The following is a 16,663-nucleotide window of genomic DNA, read 5'->3' on the forward strand; positions in this document are numbered from 1 at the left end:
TTTGACTGCTCCTCATAGACATTCCCCATCTGAAGACTGAGACATTTAACTGTCATCTTTGTCTTTTTTTTTTTTTTAAAGCTTCTGTGCACCTGACCAAAAGCTGTGTACAGTATTTTCTGTAACTAAAACTAAATCCAGTCTCAAAGGTTTGCCTCTGCAATTATTAGCATGACCCTTTCTTGTTAACATACCGGACCAAAAATTGTCTTCTAATCATACCTGCCAGGGCATAAACATTGTATTTTGCACAGCTTGCCATGGGGCTGAGTGAAGACTGAGCTTGAATTGAGAAAAACCTTCGTCTCTTGTGTATCCTGTTTCTAGGTGACATTTCCCAAGCATCCTATACACGTGAGCTTAATGAACATGTTTTCTGGAGCACGTGGTGTAGACAGTCACCCAGTAGGATTTTCTCAAAGGACTTTGGGAACTGCCCACTCTCCCCTACCAGCCCAAAATACCCTGTGCAATAAGTGAACAACCAGATACCTGGAACTCCATCACTCCTTCTGTCCTGTCTATTTATTGTCTTGGTTATTGTGGGTTGAGAGCCAGGCAGGGGCACAGAGACAGTCTCTTTAGAGCTGCTAGTTACTTGAATCACAGTGAACGAGAAAGGCCCAGTGCCTGATTTGCAGTAATTGTCATGGTATATGTTGAATGGAAGTACTTCAATGCAGCAGCCAAGGGAAAGGTGGTGGCTGACAGGGGAGTACTGTGATGGGATGAAAGGCATGACTGTGATGGTGACAAAGCTTAGCAGCTGGAGTGCTGGCAGTGTGCTCCAGTTACACCACCAGGCAAGGCAGGTCAGAGGGCTGTGGCAGCAGTCCAGTCCTTACCTTAAATGAGGAATCTCTCCTCCTCACTCCATCCATGTTTGCTTTCTCAGCCTTCTTTATGCTGCTTCCTTTCCTTGATACTACTTCCCTGTGAGCCCTTCCTTTTCACAGCTGAGCTGCTGTCCCCAGGGCTCCCCACTGCAACCTAAGGCTGCTCTGGAACATCAGCTAGCCAGAGCATCTCCCTGAAGGAAACGCTGGGCCAGAGATAGTCAGGATGTCTCTGAGGCAGAGGCACACGGCCAATGCCACAGGTCAGCTCTGGTGAGCTCTGGGAAACTGTAAAACGTGCAAACTCCAGGCGTGGGACTAGGAGCAAGTCTGCTGGTTCCTACTTCCTCCTCACTCCTCACTGACCCATAGCCCAGTCTCTTAACTTCATGGCAGGGGTGCAAATGAGATGATGACTTAAGCAGTTTGAGCTATAAGGCTCAGACATGCTCTACATTGCAGTTATTTATGTACATGGAAGCTACCAAGCCGTGGGCCTGCAGAATTAACAGGTAGCTTGGCACTTCTTTGGGAATAAGTAGGGAAAACTGTGTTTTTGGAGGAACCACTGTAATTGGGCTGTTCATACGGGGAGAAAAAAAAACAGAAGAAAAATATTCTGAATGATATCTCATTAAGGCACTCATGGGCAATTATGAGCTAAAAGCTGAGGTATGTTAGCTTTAATAAAGTATTTATAATCCAAGGATTACTATGTTTACATAGCCAATGTACTGTCAGGCTCTGACGTGACACCTCCTCTCTGGTGTATGACTGTGGAAGAAGTGTGGGGCCAGTGCCACTGTCAGGCACAAACGACATTCCTGGAGATAAGGGCATTTCCAGATGGATAATAAATAGACCTAGCCCTCTCCAGAAGTCCTTGAACACAATAAGGTCTAAGTATTGTGAATACTAGAAGCAAATGCATGGAAGTATTTTCTTGCTTAGTACAAAAAAAAAAAAAATAATTTATACACACACACGAGATTATATGTATATAAAATGTGCATGTAGAAGACCAGTAGTCAAAGCCTTAATAAGTGTCATGTAAACCATACTGTACCATTGACTATAGTTTTATTGCAGACTGTATAAAACCATGGTATTTCTGTTTGGGTTTTTTAGCTCTGTTTTGTTCCTCTTCAAATTTTGTGGCCTTCTTACAGGCAAGACCTCTGATCTGAAGCTGGTTTTGACCATGCATGTCTGGGGAAGTGAGCTCTGCTAGATGGGGTCTGCATTCGTCCTTCTCTTCCTTGCCCTGTTCAAGCAAAGTTGCAGTGACTTAGGTCTGGAAATAAAAGCATGACGGTGATCCCTGTGAAACAGAAGGGAAGTTTGAGGTGGCAAGCAGCAGTTCAGATTTCCTGGCGCTCGAACAGAAACAATGACTCTGGAGAGAAGTGACTGTAACAGCGTCCCATGTACTTCGACATCTCTGTTCCATGGTCTGGTAATTTCCTGTCTTCCCTAGACTGGTTCATTGCAAATGCTTGCAATGTGGTTTGATGTATCTACTACACTTGTTAGCATTCATGCAGGTGTCTCTTGTGACAGTGTGCTCACAACTCTTGTATTATGCATTTCAACCAATGATATGTGTAGAATATTTTTGCTGTACTGACTGAGCTTAACAGTCAATAATTCTAAATTTGTTGAAGTTTCTTAAGAAAAAAGAAAAAAATGTCAGACCCTCTAAGGTGTGTGTATGTATTCTAGTCTTCGTGAGGATTTGCATTTCACTAACTGAAATGATTTTTTAAGAGGAGAGAAGAGGAGGATATGGGAGCAATCACAAATGTACCTGTGCCCAGAACGACTCTCTGCCTTCATTAAGGACTGCGGATTCACTTGCACGTTCTGTTCTGTTGTATGCATGCGTTTACCACTTCCTCAAGGGGAGGAAATTCCTTAATACATTGCTTGTTCTGCCAACTGTTGTTTGTGTTTACTGCTAATATTGGGTGGGATTTACTCTCTGCAGGAAGCGACTTTTCCTTGACCCTTTAGCTTTCTCTTGGTTTTTGCAATCAGGAGGGCATTTAGGAAGTGGGGCAGAGGAACAAGTTGGTCAGCTAAAGGGCTGCATCATTGTGTTTCATGATCTGCACTCATGCTTAGTGGGCTGAGATGCAGATCTGCAGCAGTAGACATTAGGGAACTGGGAATTAATCCATAAGGAGACTTCAAATGAGAAGGTTCATTTACTACACTACAGCAGGATGAGCATGAGGCAGATGTTCTTTACAGCAAAGTTGTGGTCCGCGGTCTTACTGCAGCTGCAAAACGTTCAGTAGCTAGGCAGCACCTAAAATGCTTTTTTTCCCCTCTTCTGTCCTCTGCTTGATGTCTGCTCTGCTTGCTAAGGATCATGTCTGTGTTCTTTCCCCAACACACACCCAGTTCATGCATGTTCCCCAGCCACAATGTTTGTGGTGGTGTGTGTCACAGCCACTCAAGCCTTCATGGTGAGTGAATTGCCACCAGCTGTTCCCAAAGGCAAAGCAGCAATGGAGATGAAGAAAGCAATAAGCATCCGCATGTAGCCTCCTGCACCAGAGTATCATGCCACACTGTAATCCTGGGATGAGCCTGGAGGCTGACAGTCAAGTCATCAGGTGGACATCATTTCCAAAATGAGGGCCAGAAGCCTTCAGTCACACAGAGAGTCACAGCCCAAAGTGATGTTGAAACAGTAGAAATGATGCAGCCCAAGTGAAGGCAGTGGGAAACAGGAGGGAAAATAGAAGGTGGAACATGTTTCCAAGTCGCAAGTTTCAGAGAAACACGCAGACATTTGCAACTGCAGTGAGACAGGTTCCTACTGTGTGTGCGATCCGTCTCTTGTGTGTGTAAAGATCTTTTGCAGGCTTGTATCTTCCTTGCTATTCAACTACCATGTTCTCTTAATGTCTCTTTCCAGACTGATTGTCTGCCAGCAGTGCTGTGTGACATGGCTGGTCCTCGTTTTCTCTGCTTATTTCTAGAAACAGGACTTAATTTTCTAGAAAGCGCCCAAGGACCATCAGTCACCACGTGTGAGATCCTGAAGGAAACATCCATCGTCTTCCTCTTTTAAAAACACAAGTGCCCAGTGGCAAAGTGCTCTCCAGACACAGAACGGTGCCTCAGGGCAGAATCCTCCACTTTGTGCTGATGTTTCCAGCAAACGTGCTCTGGCAGATGAGGTGCAAGCCTTAGGAGGCAAAAGCAGGCTTCCCCTCACGCTGATCCGTGGTACCTGTTACACACGCTCTCGGAACCAGGAGCGGTTTCATTTGCCGTTGGGCCGGCAGAGAAGAGGCGGAGTCCCTGGTGCCCTGAAGCCCAGCTTCCCAGGCAGTGCCAGACCCTGCCCCTGGCAAGGAGCTGGCTCTGTCAGGTGTGCTGGGACCCAGCCAGGTTGTCTGAGTCAGCCTGAGGGAAGTGCCATCGTCTCTTCCTCGTTGCAGGTCCGCAGTTCGTGTTTTTAGCAGGAAGAGGAACTCATCCTTAAAGGAGCACTAACCCTGGCATCGGGTGGTCTGCTGTTAACGCATGCAGGGATTTCTCGGGGAGAAGAGCAAAATGGTGAGTGGGAGTCGTCCGGTCGAGTCCACTGAGACTTGTTTGGATGGAGGCAGCAGGCTGAGGTCAGAGTATAGGAGAGGTGAGGCCACGGGAGCGCTTAGCTGTTGGATGAAAAGCTCCCCAGGAGCATTTAATCCTCCTGTTCTCTGCCCCGACCAGATCAATCGAGCTGGCCCCTTCCTTAGCTCTGCGTTGCCCTGCAGTGCAGCCAACAGTTTCAGACACCTGCTTGGATTTTAGTGTCTGCCCCAGCTTTTCTGTCCTGGGCATATCACCTGGTCTTAAGGTGGCTGGAGGAAAGAGGAGGCCTGTGCCCTGGATCATGCAGCAGACCCTTCTTGAGATTTCCTGTCCTGGAAGATGGGACGTGCTGAAACGTGCGCTGTCTGTTGTCAATTGCCAGGTGAGAGTGGCTGGGAGCAAAACCTCCCTCCTGCCAGCAGCTAACTGGCTCTGAAGCTAAGGCAACCTTCAGACATATCAGACATCTAAACACAACCAAAGCCCATGAGGATGGAGAAGCCCAGAAGAGAGCCATGTGTGATGGAATCCGGATATGGAAGCCATCCACCCGATCGCTGAAAGAATAGCACCAAATAGTGGCTGGGACCAGAAATAACAGACACAGTCCTTTTCCTGGGCACCAGGGGTGACACGGTTGCTATTTATGAACAAGAGAGTTTTCTCTTTGTGCAGACATGAAATTCTACAGAGGACAAGACAAAGAGGTTTTGCATGGGAAAGAACTTGTTTGCAATGATGCCTATGAGATGCGGAAGAGAAATGAGATTCCCTTGGAGTGCCCAAGCTCTATGGGAGAGATGGTTTTGCTGTCCTCCTAAATTTAAATTAATTCATTTTAATAAAGAATATCTAAATCCTTGCGGTGATACTCATGGTAGAAAAGAGCAGCCAGAGAATTGGTTGGAGTCCCTATCACTCAGATGCCTGAGCGCCTGGCAACAGCCTGCAAAGACAGGGAAGCACTCTTCATTGGGCAGAAGGAGATGAGGCCATGAGCGAGATGAGGTGATGTTCCCAAGAAAACTGGAAGGAGAACACAACTGCAGCTGCAACACTTAGCTCCTGTGATGGCAATTTCCCTTAGTTCTCAGCTGTTTCTTAGCTGCAACGGCCTCTCAGTCGCTCTTTTCTGACTCTGTGCCTTGGCATTTTAGCTGGGAGGTGAGGTGGGTGCGTGATTTGGGCAGGAGACACCATCCAGAGTAACAATCTCTTCAGCAACCCCATCTTGATTCATTTAGGGGTGCCAAGTGGCCACAATAACGTGCAAGGTTTTGCTGGCAAATGCCTCGGGGAGAGCAGAAACCTTGGAGGAAATGGTGGGAGGAGGACAGAAAAGAATCATAGGGAAGGTGCTCCCAGCTTGTGGAAAGGCTGGGCTGTAGAGTGCCCAAGAAATGAGAGGAGCCCCCAGGAGCAGCCAGAGATCCCACTGAGGGGATGAAGGCAGCTGGAGCAGTGCTCTCCTCCAGGAAGGATGCTGCAGCTGTCCTTGGTCTGGCTGTGGGCAGCAGGATTGGCAGCCCCAAGAACTGCAGATAGATCTGCTGATAGCTCCCAGGCCACAAGAACCCCTTCCCCTCCCACACCATGAGCCTTCACAGCCTGTGTTGTGCTGTGACCGGCCAGGGCCTCCTTGCAGGCAGCAGCAGTGGGTCCAGTGGCTGAAGCAGACAGAACCCTTGCCCCAGGACAGACAGCCCTTCTCACAGGACACTGGCCACAGGTGCAGCAGACGAACTCTATAGTGGAGTGGCAGGTGTGGGCACTGCTCCAACCCAAAGAAAATAACGGCTCAAATCCTCATAGATTTCTCTTTATTGGGTCAGTAACATACACACATGCAGCGCTATCCCTCTACAAAACATGCTGCTATGGGGCCCCCCTGTGATGTGTTGGAACAGCTCTAGGAGGCTTTGAAGGTGTCTACTTTCTGCCCGCACCTGTGTTGGGTTTGCCTTCTCAGAGGCCTGGGGAAGGCAGGCCAATGCTCCAGCTGTTGGATTTAGCAAGGGAGGTGTAAAGGAGTAGCCAGGCTCAGGACACCTTAGAGAGAGGTTTTGTGCGTTTCAGCGGGGCAAAGCACGGAGCTGGTAGGCAGGAGGTATGTTGTTTGTCCCACTCAGTGTCGGGGTTATGCTGAGTTCCTGGGGATCAATGACAGGCTTCAAGTTAAAATTCTGCAAGATGGTGGTGATGAATAAGAATATTTCCATGCGTGCCAGGCCCTCTCCAGGGCATATTCGCTTCCCTGGAAGTGAAAACAGCAAAGAGCGTTTAACAGGTGTTGCCGAGCAGACCAGAGTTTGCAGTAAGCAGATGTGTTGTGCATCTTTATTTACCAGGTACAGCCTCAGCTGTGAGATGACTGTCAGGATTACCAAGGACATTTGCAAGAGAAGAGTTTGTTGGAGAAAGACCCTAGGTGGTTTTGTTGGGTGTGTGAAGGAAGAACACGAGCAGGAGAAATCTTACACATGGAAGTGGCATCATAGGAGGCAAGATGAGAGAGAGCAAGGTGATGTAAAGCAAGGTTGAGAAGTCAGAGGATTGGGGCTGTTGGTAGGCGAGTGGTTGCATGTAGCCTGAGAGGTACTTGAGAGGTGCTGGGGAAAAGTGGAGATAGCGCAGAAAGGCAGGTTGGTTAAGGCTGACTTCGGTGGTTGTGTAGGAAGGTGACAGGTATTTAGAAAGTGTCAATGGGTCCCATTTGTGTCATTACACTGGCAAGTCCTCGTAGGAGGTTTGAGAAGCCACCAGACCCAAACAAGATGGGAGATGCAGCTGGGGAAGCGAGAAGCAGGGAGGAGTTATCCAGAGAGCAGTGAGGCCCAAGGAAGTACAAGTTGGGCCGTGCTGGGAAGAAAGAGTGTGTGTTTATAGGGAAAGGTAGGGTAGTCCCCAGAGGAGGAGTTCGTCGACAGAAAGAGGAAGAGAGAGGAAATCTGTGCTTTACCTGCTGAGAAGGGCATGAAGAACTCACTCTTCCTAAAGGTGCCGTTCTCGTTCAAGAAATGTCCGGGGTTGAACTCATTTGGGTTTGGAAACTCCTTACTGTCATGGAGGACAGAAGTGAGGATGGGATAGATTGTGGTGCCCTGAGGTAACACAAGGAGAACAGCAGAACAGCGGAACATGAAAGGGAGGCAAGTTAGGTCACTTAATACGATTGCCTGACAAGTTAAGACAGAACTTCCCAGCACAGCCCTACCAGTGCCTTTGGTTTCCCTTTGGCGACGCTTGATCTGAGGAGGCAGCTTTAGGGAGACTACTACTCCAGTCTTGGCCCATGGAGTGGCAACAAGGGATTGCAAGTGAGCTACAGGAGACTGAGGGTAAAACCCTCATGAAGGGCTGTGTGACGAGGTCAGGCCACAGCATTTCTAGCTTGTAGCATGTGAGTGACAGCCTAAGAGCAAACGTGCTGCCACCTTGTTGTTGAACTTGAGGGAAGAGAGCTTGCCCACTAACCTTGGGAATGACATACTCTCTGAAGCAAGTGTCTTTGGTGACAGCGTGAGGGAGACTCAGGGGGGCGAGGGAGATGAAGCGCTGGATTTCATGGACCACTGCATCTGTGTAGGGCATCTGGGTGCGATCAGCCACACAAGGTCTTCGCGATCGTCCTACTACTCGGTCGATCTCTTCTTGAACTTTCTCTGTCATGAGAGGTACAAACAGTAAAATGGGTTAATAAACCCAAACCTACCTAAACAGGTTTCCCACAGCTGTCCAGAAACCATAGATCACAGGAGCATTGATGTTGGTTTTGGTGTTGACGAGAGCCCAGCTCCACTGCGGCCCGTGCAAAGAATGTCCTCCTAGTGACTTGGTTAGATAGGAGTACTGGGAGATAAAGATGAGGACGCAGTCAAGTCCCTGACGGTGAGGGGGGTGCAGCTGATCATGATGCCAGTGAAGCTGAAGGATCTCTAATGGCCACCCTGGGAAAGGACAGTGCAAGGACTTTGCCTACTTGGGTAAAGTATGAGAGAGAGAAGAAAAGTTGGGAGAAGGATGTGGTGTTAAACACGCACCTTGCCCAGGGGGACAGCTAGAGAGGAGGAGGTCGCAGACTGGTACCTTGTATCTTTGGGTGTTTGAGAAGCAGCAGAAGCCCATATCTTATGGTGGTGCTAGTTGTCTCAGTTCCGGCAATGAACAAGTCGAAGGTGCTGGTTATCAGGTTCTTCATGTGGAAACTGGAGTTGGGATCTTCTTTCTCCTAGGGAAAAGGCTGGTCTGTTTCTCTGGCTGAGCTGAGAAAAGTGGCCCTTTCTTGTGTCGTGCCAGACCTTCCTTTTCACTTAGAGCTATTGCATTTCTCTGCTAAGGGGCAGCAGCCATCTGGGACATTGTAATGCTGACTTTGTGCAGTCAGCTCAACCCCAGACCAACCTTCTTTCAAGCTGTGCACCAAACGGTACGTAGCTGCCTGTTAGCCCTTGCTGTGCCAGCTGCTTTACAGTGAAAGGACTGCAAGACCAGATGGCAGATGTCCCTGTGTTTCAGTGAGAGCAGACAAAGGTCTTGCTGTCCAAGCAGCTGCAGGTGGTGGCTGGTGAGTGTGCAGAGCCAGAGCTCTGAGCTCTAGCGCGGGCAATATCTGAGGTCTTGTTGGTGTCTTCCCACTGCACAGCCCAGCTGCCTGGGAAGGGGTCATCCCACTGTCTGTGTTACTTAGGAGAGGAAAGGGGCTCAGCGTAGGCGTGTTTGGGGATGAGCTGGGGCTGTATGCCTTCTCCTTACCTCCTGCATTTTCCTGAGGAAGCAGTCGATGAAATCCTGAGGGGAGCTGGGATCTAGGTAACGTTGGTGCACCTTCACCTCCTCTTCCACAAAGGCTTTTAGAGCATCAAATTCCTTGAATATTCTGTTGTGTGGGCCAGGGAAGTAAACCAGGATATTTGGGAACATCTGGTAGAGCTGGAAGGAAGGAAACAGGAAGGTCCCTAGCATGACCATTGCCCCTTTCTTTGTCATTAGCAGAAAGCCTAGGAAGGCCACACGCCTCTCAACTGAGCCAAGCAGAAGGGTTATGAGGCTGGACAGTCTGACAGGACAGTAGGGTCTTGCTTAGTAGAAGTAGGAACCTTAGAGATGGAGAATGGAGAAGGGTGTTCAGGGTTAGGGGGAACTGCACTTAGCTGGCAAAGCCAGCTCCATTGATGAGGGTGCTTCTTGCTCTCCAATGAATTGCTGTGCAGCAGAGCATTGATGGGGTCCTAGTTAGAAGACTGAAATTGGACTTCATTGGGAGGGAGGCCTCCTACTCCCCTGGGAGAATGCTGGCACTGTGAAACAGCTACTGGATGTACCTGTCCCCAGTGGGAGTTCAGCATCTCAAAGATGTTGTTCATGTTGTTCATCAGGGCCAGGAAATTCTTGTCTTTATAGTCATACCGTTTTCCAAAGACGATGGAGCATACGACATTGGAGACAGCACAGCTCAGCATGAAGGTTGGGTCAAAAGGTGTTCCTGTGATTTCAGAAAAGTTACAAACCATTAAAAAAGTCCCAAAACTATGGCTACTTATAGCTACTGTGGGTAACCTGAGCTCTGGTCGTTAAGGGAAGTATCATATCATGGTCTCTGAGCGACACAGAAGGGTCCTCCAAAACGAACAGTTGGTGATCATGGAATTATTTACTACTTTGTAATGAGGGGTAGCTGGTGCATGGAACAAACACATGGGAACTTTGATTCTGTGCTAAAGAATGGGCTTCCTTTTTTTGCAAACATAACCTATATTAAAAATGGACCATACCCTTTGTTTTGTTGATCTCTTCCAGCAAGTAGTCAGTTTCCTCCTGGATCCTCTCTTCAATGCTCCTCTTCCCCATTCCAAAGTTGCGCAGAGTGCTGAGAGCAAACCGCCGGACTTCTAACCACCCCTTGTTGTTGCTAAACGTAATCCCTGCAGAGGTAGGAGGAAGAGGGAAGACCTGACATGGACGTGCTGAGTGTGAGATGAAGAGGCTCACGGTGACAATGAATCTTGTCCCTGGGAGACCGTTGACATGGTACTGTCATAGAGTGCTGTGGTTTGGAGGAGGCAATCTCTGGAGGTCCTATAGTCCAACCACCTACTTTTAGCCTTCTCCACCACATACCCAACCTCCTTGTGAACAATTCTTCACTCATATTGCAGCTATTTCCCTCGCTGCAGCTGGTGACAGTTGCTGCTTGCCCTTGCCCTGCCCATTGCTGAGATCAATCCAGCTCCATTTCTCTGCTACCCTCTTTGGGTGGTGGAAGCCAGCCATTACTCGCAATGGGGCCCACCCACTCCACGCAGTCTTCCCTCATGCACAGTACACTCCAGCCCTAATCTGCCAAACGCACCCCCCGCCCTTCCCTTCTCCTCAGAAGGAGCTCGGTCAGCAAACGTACCTAATCCATTGTTAGTCCTGTCTAATACGGGCATGGGTCCTCTGGCAGCAAACTCATCCGCGCGATCAACCAAGGCTTCTTTCACCACATCATGTCCATGCAGCACTACCACTGGATCAGTGCCCAGGTGCACTGTGAACACTGATCCATACTCTTCACTGAGCTGTCAAGATGCAAGAGAGAACATGGCTGTGGAGCCGAAAGGGAGGAGGAGTTGGAAAGCAGCTTTGCTGCTGCATCCCACTGCAGGCAGTGCAGCCTCAGAGACCCACAACATCAAGATTTGGTCCTCTTATGATAAATGTGGGTGTGGAGAGGGTTCCCATCTATCAGACCCTGAACGACAATGGCAACGGCAGTGGTAGGGAACAGCTGAGATCCCCATGGCTTTTCTGCTCCTCTGGGACTGCCACTTATCAAGCCATGGCCACAGGAGGTCCCCATGCACAGGTCCCACACATTTTTCACCCACAGAAGAAAGCAAGAGAGAAGAAAAAGTGGCCTTACCTTCTGGAGGGTTTTGGCCAAGTTCTTTGGTTTCACCTGCAGCACGTTACCCAGAATTGGAAGGGGAGCTGGTCCTGGAGGCATCTTCCCCTTTCCAGACCTCCCTCTCCATGCTGCGAAGGAGAACAGGCAAGCAATGCAAACCAGGAGGACAACAGTGGCAGCTCCCAGGAGCTCCATTTGCTTCTGCGGCTCAGGAGGGAGTGAGTCTGTCTGCCAGAGCCCGAGTTTATATAGTGAAGGTCTATGTTAGCTATGTTAGCTCAACAGCGGGTTTTGGATCATGGGGCTGAGTTAGTCCATCTAACTAGTGATCTAGTCAATCATTTGTTAGACTGCCCTGTGTTATGAAACTGTATAAAGTCCTTCAGTGCCATTTGGATTGTCTGCTATTTACTATTGATTGTATAATCTGTGAGTGGGGTAGAGCCACCTTTGCTTGTTCCTGAAGTTTTGCTCACGTTATCAGTGGAATTCGAGACACATCTGCATTTGTGAGAGCCTGGGTATAGGTTAGTGCAACCTGGCAACTAGTCCTTGCACTTGCAATGACCAAAGAAACCCACCCAACCTACTGCTGGAAGCTGGTATGCACGAGTTACTGTTTTGTTGACATCTGACGCGGATATGAGGAACCGCTTCCCTGGAGAGGCCAGATGTGCTCTGGGAGGCTGCAGAGCATGTCTGGTGTTTTGGGAGGACTTCAAAAAGAGCTAGAGGCTTCCTGCCCAAGAATACCCCAGGGTCTGCGTACTTGTGAGGTCCTAACAGGAGTGGCAATGGCAGGTAGAAAGGACCCTCGGGGCTGTGGCACTGCCTGTGCTGGGCTTGCTCAGTCTGGCCATATCCTTCTGTTTCTCCTGAGCTGTGACACCCTTGCAGGCAGACAAATCTCCTCCAGTTGAGCAGAAGGTGTTGAAACAATAGGGGATGTGGGACTTGGTGGGAGTTAGCGAGGGGCCTGGATGTACCGGGTGCTTGGTTGGAGTGTGCTGGGTTTGCTGTGCAGCAGTGTGTTAATGTGAGTTTTCCCTTTGCTCAGAGGTTCCAGTGAAGGTCTCCATCCCTTGCAAAAGTTTCTGTAGCTTCCCTATGAATTCCTAAGTCATCCTTGATCTCTCACAAAGGTGCAATTATTTGCTGGTTGTTCTTTTTTAATTTACTTTCACTTCTTAAAGACCTGTCCTTGATACGTGGGTGGAAAAACTGAATTGAAAACAAGTTTGGGCTAGTTGCTGATCTGCTGGCCTAAACTCCTGCATCAGCTCAGATGTTTTCAGGGCAGTTCATGAAAGTTCATGTAGCTCTAGGAGCTTCCAATTGGTGAAAGTGGAGTTCATGGGAGTTTGCATTGCCACATGAGGTATCTCTGCTGCGAGTTCATGACCTTACCACCTTCCCTGTAAAGTTCCCTCATTCCTGGGAAAAAAGGCTCACCTCTCAGCTCTGCCTCACAATTAGCGACATACTTTGTGCAAAATCCCTAGAACTAGGAATATTTTCAGGTCAGTCTCTCTCACATTCCTTTTTCTGCCAACTGTTGTTTGTGTCTACTGCTAATATTGGGTGGGATTTACTCTCTGCAGGAAGTGACTTTCCCTTGATCCTTTAGCTTTCTCTTGGTTTTTGCAATCAGGAGGGTATTTAGGAAGTGGGGCAGAGGAACAAGTTAGTCAGCTAAAGGGCTGCATCATTGTGTTTCATGATCTGCACTCATGCTTAGTGGGCTGAGATGCAGATCTGCAGCAGTAGACATTAGGGAACTGGGAATTACTCCATAAGGAGACTTCAAAAGAGGAGGTTCATTTACTACACTGCTGGGTATGACCTTCAGCAGCAGGTCTTAAAGACCCTGGGAGATGACACTGCTGTGCAAAGGACAGCAGGATGAGCATGAGGCACACGTTCCTTATGGAAAAGTTGTGGTCCACTCTATCACTGCAGCTGCAAAACGTTCAGTAGCTAGGCAGCACCTAAAATGCTTTTTTTTCCCTCTTCTGTCCTCTGCTTGATGTCTGCTCTGCTTGCTAAGGATCATGTCTGTGTTCTTTCCCCAACACACACCCAGTTCATGCATGTTCCCCAGCCACAATGTTTGTGGTGGTGTGTGTCACAGCCACTCAAGCCTTCATGGTGAGTGAATTGCCACCAGCTGTTCCCAAAGGCAAAGCAGCAATGGAGATGAAGAAAGCAATAAGCATCCGCATGTAGCCTCCTGCACCAGAGTATCGTGCCACACTGTAATCCTGGGATGAGCCTGGAGGCTGACAGTCAAGTCATCAGGTGGACATCATTTCCAAAATGAGGGCCAGAAGCCTTCAGTCACACAGAGAGTCACAGCCCAAAGTGATGTTGAAACAGTAGAAATGATGCAGCCCAAGTGAAGGCAGTGGGAAACAGGAGGGAAAATAGAAGGTGGAACATGTTTCCAAGTCGCAAGTTTCAGAGAAACACGCAGACATTTGCAACTGCAGTGAGACAGGTTCCTACTGTGTGTGCGATCCGTCTCTTGTGTGTGTAAAGATCTTTTGCAGGCTTGTATCTTCCTTGCTATTCAACTACCATGTTCTCTTAATGTCTCTTTCCAGACTGATTGTCTGCCAGCAGTGCTGTGTGACATGGCTGGTCCTCGTTTTCTCTGCTTATTTCTAGAAACAGGACTTAATTTTCTAGAAAGCGCCCAAGGACCATCAGTCACCACGTGTGAGATCCTGAAGGAAACATCCATCGTCTTCCTCTTTTAAAAACACAAGTGCCCAGTGGCAAAGTGCTCTCCAGACACAGAACGGTGCCTCAGGGCAGAATCCTCCACTTTGTGCTGATGTTTCCAGCAAACGTGCTCTGGCAGATGAGGTGCAAGCCTTAGGAGGCAAAAGCAGGCTTCCCCTCACGCTGATCCGTGGTACCTGTTACACACGCTCTCGGAACCAGGAGCGGTTTCATTTGCCGTTGGGCCGGCAGAGAAGAGGCGGAGTCCCTGGTGCCCTGAAGCCCAGCTTCCCAGGCAGTGCCAGACCCTGCCCCTGGCAAGGAGCTGGCTCTGTCAGGTGTGCTGGGACCCAGCCAGGTTGTCTGAGTCAGCCTGAGGGAAGTGCCATCGTCTCTTCCTCGTTGCAGGTCCGCAGTTCGTGTTTTTAGCAGGAAGAGGAACTCATCCTTAAAGGAGCACTAACCCTGGCATCGGGTGGTCTGCTGTTAACGCATGCAGGGATTTCTCGGGGAGAAGAGCAAAATGGTGAGTGGGAGTCGTCCGGTCGAGTCCACTGAGACTTGTTTGGATGGAGGCAGCAGGCTGAGGTCAGAGTATAGGAGAGGTGAGGCCACGGGAGCGCTTAGCTGTTGGATGAAAAGCTCCCCAGGAGCATTTAATCCTCCTGTTCTCTGCCCCGACCAGATCAATCGAGCTGGCCCCTTCCTTAGCTCTGCGTTGCCCTGCAGTGCAGCCAACAGTTTCAGACACCTGCTTGGATTTTAGTGTCTGCCCCAGCTTTTCTGTCCTGGGCATATCACCTGGTCTTAAGGTGGCTGGAGGAAAGAGGAGGCCTGTGCCCTGGATCATGCAGCAGACCCTTCTTGAGATTTCCTGTCCTGGAAGATGGGACGTGCTGAAACGTGCGCTGTCTGTTGTCAATTGCCAGGTGAGAGTGGCTGGGAGCAAAACCTCCCTCCTGCCAGCAGCTAACTGGCTCTGAAGCTAAGGCAACCTTCAGACATATCAGACATCTAAACACAACCAAAGCCCATGAGGATGGAGAAGCCCAGAAGAGAGCCATGTGTGATGGAATCCGGATATGGAAGCCATCCACCCGATCGCTGAAAGAATAGCACCAAATAGTGGCTGGGACCAGAAATAACAGACACAGTCCTTTTCCTGGGCACCAGGGGTGACACGGTTGCTATTTATGAACAAGAGAGTTTTCTCTTTGTGCAGACATGAAATTCTACAGAGGACAAGACAAAGAGGTTTTGCATGGGAAAGAACTTGTTTGCAATGATGCCTATGAGATGCGGAAGAGAAATGAGATTCCCTTGGAGTGCCCAAGCTCTATGGGAGAGATGGTTTTGCTGTCCTCCTAAATTTAAATTAATTCATTTTAATAAAGAATATCTAAATCCTTGCGGTGATACTCATGGTAGAAAAGAGCAGCCAGAGAATTGGTTGGAGTCCCTATCACTCAGATGCCTGAGCGCCTGGCAACAGCCTGCAAAGACAGGGAAGCACTCTTCATTGGGCAGAAGGAGATGAGGCCATGAGCGAGATGAGGTGATGTTCCCAAGAAAACTGGAAGGAGAACACAACTGCAGCTGCAACACTTAGCTCCTGTGATGGCAATTTCCCTTAGTTCTCAGCTGTTTCTTAGCTGCAACGGCCTCTCAGTCGCTCTTTTCTGACTCTGTGCCTTGGCATTTTAGCTGGGAGGTGAGGTGGGTGCGTGATTTGGGCAGGAGACACCATCCAGAGTAACAATCTCTTCAGCAACCCCATCTTGATTCATTTAGGGGTGCCAAGTGGCCACAATAACGTGCAAGGTTTTGCTGGCAAATGCCTCGGGGAGAGCAGAAACCTTGGAGGAAATGGTGGGAGGAGGACAGAAAAGAATCATAGGGAAGGTGCTCCCAGCTTGTGGAAAGGCTGGGCTGTAGAGTGCCCAAGAAATGAGAGGAGCCCCCAGGAGCAGCCAGAGATCCCACTGAGGGGATGAAGGCAGCTGGAGCAGTGCTCTCCTCCAGGAAGGATGCTGCAGCTGTCCTTGGTCTGGCTGTGGGCAGCAGGATTGGCAGCCCCAAGAACTGCAGATAGATCTGCTGATAGCTCCCAGGCCACAAGAACCCCTTCCCCTCCCACACCATGAGCCTTCACAGCCTGTGTTGTGCTGTGACCGGCCAGGGCCTCCTTGCAGGCAGCAGCAGTGGGTCCAGTGGCTGAAGCAGACAGAACCCTTGCCCCAGGACAGACAGCCCTTCTCACAGGACACTGGCCACAGGTGCAGCAGACGAACTCTATAGTGGAGTGGCAGGTGTGGGCACTGCTCCAACCCAAAGAAAATAACGGCTCAAATCCTCATAGATTTCTCTTTATTGGGTCAGTAACATACACACATGCAGTGCTATCCCTCTACAAAACATGCTGCTATGGGGCCCCCCCTGTGATGTGTTGGAACAGCTCTAGGAGGCTTTGAAGGTGTCTACTTTCTGCCCGCACCTGTGTTGGGTTTGCCTTCTCAGAGGCCTGGGGAAGGCAGGCCAATGCTCCAGCTGTTGGATTTAGCAAGGGAGGTGTAAAGGAGTAGCCAGGCTCAGGACACCTTAGAGAGAGGTTTTGTGCGTT

The 16,663-nt window shown here is 49.3% G+C and overlaps 1 protein-coding gene across 3 annotated transcripts; it reads right to left on the reverse strand.

The window, feature by feature from the left end:
- Positions 1–6,502: 6,502 nt before the first annotated feature.
- LOC147528251 (cytochrome P450 2C20-like) lies at positions 6,503–11,514 on the reverse strand. 3 transcript variants are annotated; one of them, XM_086616878.1, is made up of 9 exons: positions 11,335–11,514; positions 10,828–10,990; positions 10,202–10,351; positions 9,752–9,912; positions 9,183–9,359; positions 8,517–8,658; positions 7,905–8,092; positions 7,390–7,531; positions 6,503–6,684 (listed from the first exon to the last, which is right to left on the reverse strand). In XM_086616878.1, the coding sequence occupies exons 1-9, from the start codon at positions 11,512–11,514 to the stop codon at positions 6,503–6,505; spliced, it is 1,485 nt and encodes a 494-aa protein (XP_086473004.1). The 3 variants fall into 3 exon arrangements, with proteins under 3 accessions (XP_086473004.1, XP_086473003.1, XP_086473005.1); XM_086616877.1 differs by having other exon boundaries at positions 9,740–9,912; XM_086616879.1 differs by lacking the exon at positions 9,183–9,359.
- Between the last annotated feature and the right edge of the window lie 5,149 nt (positions 11,515–16,663).

Source organism: Tauraco erythrolophus, chromosome 9, assembly GCF_009769465.1.
Source record: "Tauraco erythrolophus isolate bTauEry1 chromosome 9, bTauEry1.pri, whole genome shotgun sequence".
Classification (NCBI taxonomy): Eukaryota; Metazoa; Chordata; class Aves; order Musophagiformes; family Musophagidae; genus Tauraco; species Tauraco erythrolophus.

What these genes read in the sequence shown, in the direction of transcription:
- LOC147528251 (XM_086616877.1), bottom strand. Translation starts at nt 11,514, where the DNA reads ATGGAGCTCCTGGGAGCTGCCACTGTTGTCCTCCTGGTTTGCATTGCT. An exon ending in TGGCCAAAACCCTCCAGAAG is followed by an intron (nt 10,991 to 11,334) that starts GTAAGGCCACTT and finishes GCATCTTGACAG; the next exon opens with CTCAGTGAAGAGTATGGATC. An exon ending in CTTCATGCCCTTCTCAGCAG is followed by an intron (nt 6,685 to 7,389) that starts GTAAAGCACAGA and finishes TTTCACTTCCAG; the next exon opens with GGAAGCGAATATGCCCTGGA.